Source organism: Neophocaena asiaeorientalis, unplaced genomic scaffold, assembly GCF_003031525.2.
Source record: "Neophocaena asiaeorientalis asiaeorientalis breed wild unplaced genomic scaffold, Neophocaena_asiaeorientalis_V1.1 scaffold46, whole genome shotgun sequence".
NCBI lineage: Eukaryota > Metazoa > Chordata > Mammalia > Artiodactyla > Phocoenidae > Neophocaena > Neophocaena asiaeorientalis.
Genome location: NW_020175393.1, coordinates 9,914,670 through 9,920,943, shown reverse-complemented (window position 1 = coordinate 9,920,943; position 6,274 = coordinate 9,914,670). Strand labels below are relative to the sequence as shown.

General features: G+C 53.3%; 2 protein-coding genes across 2 annotated transcripts in view; one reads left to right on the top strand and one right to left on the bottom strand.

Annotated features, from left to right (window-relative positions):
- POLR1C (RNA polymerase I and III subunit C) overlaps positions 1 to 1,661 on the bottom strand; it is a 9,839-nt gene extending 8,178 nt beyond the window's left edge. Inside the window, exons 1-2 of the mRNA XM_024766000.1 lie at positions 1,536 to 1,661; positions 1,338 to 1,409 (exon numbers count right to left, since the gene is read on the bottom strand). Of these exons, the coding sequence (XP_024621768.1) occupies positions 1,338 to 1,409; positions 1,536 to 1,604 (141 nt within the window). The 5' untranslated portion in view covers positions 1,605 to 1,661. The remainder of the gene's footprint in view (positions 1 to 1,337; positions 1,410 to 1,535) is intronic.
- A 90-nt stretch (positions 1,662 to 1,751) lies between these two features.
- On the top strand, positions 1,752 to 6,012 carry YIPF3 (Yip1 domain family member 3). Its single transcript, XM_024766318.1, has 9 exons — positions 1,752 to 1,995; positions 2,468 to 2,665; positions 2,852 to 2,958; positions 4,241 to 4,286; positions 4,424 to 4,516; positions 4,668 to 4,799; positions 4,997 to 5,110; positions 5,309 to 5,432; positions 5,527 to 6,012. Exons 1-9 carry the CDS (start codon positions 1,915 to 1,917, stop codon positions 5,673 to 5,675), a joined length of 1,044 nt encoding a protein of 347 aa, XP_024622086.1. The 5' UTR covers positions 1,752 to 1,914; the 3' UTR covers positions 5,676 to 6,012.
- Positions 6,013 to 6,274: the final 262 nt, after the last annotated feature.

Sequence of the window (6,274 nt, the reverse complement as noted above, 5' to 3'; positions counted from 1 at the left end):
GCAGGGCCACGGGGCGGGGGGGAGGGGGCTTTGCCTACCACGAGGCAACACTTTATAACCTGTCAGATACTCTGTCTACCCTGGCCAGGACCAGAGGGGACTCACTCTCTCGACTCTCAACATCTCTTAATTCCCTAGCTAATGTGGTGATGGATAATAGACTGGTCTTGGATTATCTCCTAGTTGAGCAGGTAAGGATATGTGCAGTTATCAACAAAACATGTTACACCTACATCAACACCCCTGGCCAGGTGTTACAGTTTTGGAAAGGATAACCCCAGTGCCCACTCCACATGGACTGCAGTCAAAAGGATATAACCAAAGGCACCCTTGGACCTCTGGCTGCATTAATACTTTTGCTGATTTCTGGCCCCTGCCTTTTTACTTGCTTGTTAAATTTGTTTCCTCCAGGTTGCAACAATTTGACATAAACATGATGGTCATACAGGGACTCCAGCCACTGCCTACTGCTGAGGCCTCTATGGAAATCTTGGGACTCCTTGACCAGAAAGGAGGAAAGTTTCATTCCCAGGGTCAGACAAGGGAAGACTGCCCCTGCCAGCTTGAAGAAGTTACAGAAGAATGAGACTTTTGGCCCTGAATAACCCCAAAAGATTTTGGAAAGGAACTCTTTCAGGGTGGAATTGAGGCAGGAAAGACAGGGCTGGACCCAAGGACAGGCTCCTCAAACACAGACTTCAGGCAACAGGCAAAGCCACCTCTCCTTGTTTTGCACTTAATGAGACTGTGAAGCATGGAGGAATGGCCATCAGCAACAAGAACATAAATTAAACCTTGATTAAACTTCGTGATACCTAAACCGAGAACCCTGACCAGAAAACCCACAGAGCTAGAGCTTGGCGGAGCATGAGCAATAAAAATGCACAGGCTGCGGGTGGCTGCTATACAACCTTCCACACCTGGCGCTAAGGAAAAATTTAAGGGAAAACAGCTTTCAGAAGTGCGGTGGCTTTAAAAGACCAACACGCAAGAGAAGCTGATGTAACCAGGTGCAATAAAGATCGCACCCCGGGGGTGGTGGTCACAAAACTCCTCGGGTGCGCCCCTCACTCGCGAGGACGCCCTCATTCTTCTCTGAGTACGTACTTTCCCTTCTGCCCCTTAATAAATTGCTTCTTTGTTTCTCTCTACGCCTTAGTCTCTGTGTGTGACCTTTCTTGCGTTCCCTGTCCAGATTCTTTTGGACAGGCAGAACAAGAACCTGGACCTTTAATTTAGCCTGAACAGCACCACAAGGACAGCTTCTGAGGCACAGGCTACTCAGACTACAAGGTCCGATCCCCGTACTCTCTCCGGGCACCTCCAGCTCCACCCACCTTTTCGAAGCGGTCCTGGTCCCAGGCATCATCGTAGCCCGAATAGTTACCGGGAAAGTCGGTGGTATGAACCTAGAGCAAAGGGAGACGAGCCTGTCCGCGAAGGGGCAGCGAGGCCAAGCCTGTCCCCACTCTGACCCCAACTCATCCCTGTTCCGCTCCCATTTCTCCTCCCGAGCTCAAGGCCACAAGGCTTACATTGCGAACCCCGAACTCCCCTAAAACCACGCGCCTCCGCATTTCCTCCACTGCCTGGGCCGCCGCCATCTTCAACTTCTCCACGTGACTACGGCACCTAACTGGTGCGTGCGTCCTAGTGGCCCTCCTCCGTCTCCGTGGCAACACATCACCTCCTGGAATCTTAGATATCGCGAGACTCTGCCCCGCCTCCGTCCACGTCTCCAGCTACCGGAAGTCAGTTTGGGCCAAACATCCGGGTTTCTCTTTTTTGCGTTCCGACGGATCCTCCTTTCTTTCTCGTCCGTGGACCTGTCCCTGCGTTAGGCCCACGTCTCTCCCACTCCTCTTCCGCGCGCGGGACTAGCGCGGGCTTCAGCGACGGGAGCCCTCGAGGGACATGGCAACTCCGGCGGCGCCGGCCGGCGGCGCCCGAAATGGGGCTGGCCCGGAATGGGGAGGGTTCGAAGAAAACATCCAGGTAATAGCCCCACGGCTCCGACCAGGGGCCTCAGGTCTCTGGGCCCGCTTGCTCTTGCTTTCCGCACAAGTTAGAAGGTCGGTCGGGGTCAGGCATGGCGCGGGGCTGGAGTGGGCTTGGGGGTGGGCGGGATTCACTAGCCAAAACCACACTGTGTGCGCACAACCTTGTTTTGGGGTTGGGAAAGACAAAGGAAATGGGCACTTTTGTAGCCCTTAGGGGGCTTTGGTAGGGAAGGTAGGAGAAAGACGTGTATGGAAGACAGGGAATAGGTTTCCCAGTCTAGAAAAGACAGACAAACAACCAAGGGTTCTGAGAGCAAATGAGGGGGAGAGAATGGCGTGATCTATGGTAATGCCAAGCCATATCCCCTGCAGTGTAAGAACAGAGACCCAAACTCTGTGGTGAACAGAGAAGGACTTAACGGATGGAGCAGAAGGGCATTGCACTTTAGGATCTGTTGTCTTCACAGGGTGGGGGCTCAGCTGTGATTGACATGGAGAACATGGATGACACCTCAGGCTCCAGCTTCGAGGACATGGGTGAGTTGCATCAGCGCCTGCGTGAGGAAGAAGTGGATGCTGATGCAGCTGCTGCTGAGGAAGAGGACGGGGAGTTCCTGGGCATGAAGGGCTTTAAAGGACAATTGGGCCGGCAGGTGGCTGATCAGGTAAGCAAGACTGGCTCCCTGACAGGTGGAAAAGTATACCTCGGAGGCCCCTGGTTCTGGAGTTGGTGTTGGTGAAGTTCATCCCGGGTTGTCCAGTTAGAACCATGTAGACATCCAATAAAAAATAAGCAATAGAGCCAAGAGTCTCACAGTACCCTCCCCCCCCACCCGTCTTCCTTGCTTCAGATGTGGCAGGCAGGGAAGAGACAAGCCTCCAGGGCCTTCAGCTTGTATGCCAACATCGACATCCTGAGACCCTACTTTGATGTGGAGCCTGCCCAGGTGCGAAGCAGGTGAGGATCTTCCTCCTGACAGAAGCTGCCCCCCTAACACCTAGTCCTTCATCCAAACTACAGCTGGACACCAAACCCTTAGACTCCCCTCTTCATGACCCCAGCCACATTATACGTCTTACCAGTCACGGAACGGCATGGCGATAACACATTGCCTTCCTCCTCTTCTCCATCTAGCGAACTACTCACGTTCCCTCAAAGCTTAGCTCAGATGTCACTTCCTTTGCTCCCCATTGCCAGTTTGTCCTTTCCTGGTGCTCCAATAGAGCTCTGCGCTTTCCTCTAACAGATAACACTTCAGCAGTGCTGTACTTTCTTATTTCTGGGTCTGTCTCCCCAGAGACCTCCTTTTCAAAAGCAGGCACTGTTTCACATTTTTATTCCCAGCACCAGAACAGACTCTGAACTCGAATATCGGTACCTAGTTGTTGAATGACTTTTCAAGAGCTGGATTTAATCTTGGTTTCGTTCTTTGCTCATCCTTTAATTCAATCAATGCTTATCAAATACCCGTACCACTCAGCAAGTATTTACTGAGCTTTTGCTCTGCGTCAGGCACTACAGTAGTTGTGTCTGATTCAGTGGTGAAGATAGATGGAGCCTTACCCTGGAGTGCAGCCCTTGAGCACTCATTTGCCATGAAGGGACACGCAGGAGGGACACCTGACCCAGGGTTGGTTGGAGGATTGGACAGGGCAGCTTTCTCAGAGGAAGTAAAATTTAGTCAAGATCCAGGGTATTATTAGGAGCTAGCTAGTCACTTAAGAAGTGGGGAAGTTATTGGTACTTTTATTCCTTCTGCCTGGAATTTTCATACCACTTCAAATATATTTTTCAAGAAAATGCTCAGTGGTGCCTGGAGGAATGATAAGCAGGACGAGGCAGGAGGCACGCTGGTTCCCTCAAGTAACAACGTTCCCTCTAAACCTTTCTCAGGGCTTTACTATCACAGCCTTGAATTTGGGGCATTCTCTGCTGAGGTTTAAAGGGGAGCAGGTCACATAGGTAACGGGGTCCAAGCCCTCTCCCAGGGCCCAGCAGGGCTTTCTAAATTCTCCGTGTTGCTGCTGCATCAGTCAGCACAGCATTAGAAGGCTGTTCTTCCTGGAAGCATTCAGGGGCAAAAAAGTGATTTCCTCATTCCTTGTCTGTCTTTACCACCCTCTTCTCCCTTTACCATCCAGCATGTTCTCTTCAGTTAGCAAGATGACTAAGATTCAGGCTTTCCAGAACCTCACAGCCTAGTGCTGCCTCTGCTCTCATCTCTCCTCTCCCCTCCCAGGCTCCTGGAGTCCATGATCCCTATCAAGATGGTCAACTTCCCCCAGGTGAATAGCGGGTAGCATGTCTGGAAGAGCCGGGGGAGGCACTAGGGCAGAGGGTGGGGCCCCCACGCAAAGCCTGGGAAGGCATAAACGGAAGAGCCACTGTACCCTCCAGCCTGAATGAGTTGGTGTATTGACAGAAAATCGCAGGTGAGCTTTACGGACCTCTCATGCTTGTCTTCACGCTGGTGGCCATCCTCCTCCATGGGATGAAGACGTCTGACACCATTATCGTAAGCAGGACAGAGGACTTTGGGGGGTGGCTGATATGAGTAGAAAGCTGCCCAAGGAGACGATGGTGGAGTAAGATAGAAGCAGCCCCTGAGGAAGGCCCTGAGTGAGCTAAGAGGCCTCCCAGGACTAATTAAAGCCTTCACCCCACAGCGGGAGGGCACCCTGATGGGCACAGCCATTGGCACCTGCTTCGGCTACTGGCTGGGCGTCTCGTCCTTCATTTACTTCCTCGCCTACCTGTGCAATGCCCAGATCACCATGCTCCAGATGCTGGCACTGCTGGTAAGGAGTCCAGCATGGTGGTGGGCAACGGTGATCTTAAAAGAGTAACCAGGCTTTGGTCTGCATCTGTCCTAGGGGCCCCAGGGCCTGGAATGGGGTGAGCTGGCCAATGGACCATTTATTTCTCAGGGTCCCCTTGAGGGTCCAGAGGCCAGCCCAGCCTGAGTGATTTTCCTCTCCGCCATCCTCTTTCCTAGGGCTACGGCCTCTTTGGGCACTGCATTGTCCTGTTCATCACCTATAACATCCACCTCCATGCTCTCTTCTACCTCTTCTGGCTGCTGGTGGGTGGGCTGTCCACCCTGCGCATGGTAAGCTCGCCAGGAGGTTTCCAGGGGTGGGCTGTCCTCCGAAGGAGTAGGGAAAACAGCCCAGAGCTCAGGCCCAGTCCCACAAGGGGCTCTGAATGGGAGGGAAGAGCCCAAAGACGGTTCTGCTCTGGGTAAGAGTGGCTTCTCTACACTAGTCACTTGGATCAGGCCCTCTGAACTGTATTCCTGTTGCCCTAGGTGGCAGTGTTGGTGTCACGGACTGTGGGCCCCACACAGCGGCTGCTCCTCTGTGGCACCCTGGCTACCCTGCACATGCTTTTCCTGCTCTATCTGCATTTTGCCTACCACAAGGTGGTAGAGGGTAAGTGACAGGAGGGGTGCGGGGGAGAGGGAGGACAGCTGCCTAGGGCAGGGCCCTACCAACCCTCACTTACTTTCCATCCTCCTCCTTTCAGGGATCCTGGACACGCTGGAGGGCCCCAACATCCCACCCATGCAGAGGGTCCCCAGAGACATCCCCGCTGTGCTCCCTGCTGCTAGGCTTCCCACCGCTGCGCTCAACGCCACAGCCAAGGCTGTCGCGGTGACCCTGCAGTCACACTGACCCCACCTGAGATCCTTGGCCGGCCCCCTTTCCCCCAGCTGCAGAGTGGAGGAAGACTGAAGGACAGTACTGATGACATGTGTCTCTTTGAGGGGTCTGCAGCTGCCACAGAGCTATAGCCACTTAAGCACCTCCTTGATGCCTGTCGAGCTTCTGAAGGGCACAAGGCCAGGAAGTCCTGGCTGGGACTGCAGGGCTCTGCAGCCAGTGCGGAAAGTGGGTCAGCTCCTCCGAGGTCCTCTCACCACCTACCCCTTCCTTCCTCTTTATCTCTTCCACATTGTCTTGCTAAATATAGACTTGGTAATTAAAATGTTGATTGAAGTCTGGAACTACAGCTACCCGTTCCAGTGGTCCTCCCTGCCACCCTACTTCCTGTACACTTTCCTGTTCTGTCAGTGGTGGTAATGTCACATGGTCACTTCATTATACCCCTATCCAAGCAGAATGAAAGTGGGACAGCCCAGACTGCATTGAAAGACTGAATATGGAACCTGACCCCAGGGCAGGGAGCACAAGATCCATGCAGCATCAGGGAGGCCTCAAACTCAAGAACCATAAGTCTGATGGAACAGTGCACCCGGCTTAGGTCTGGGCTC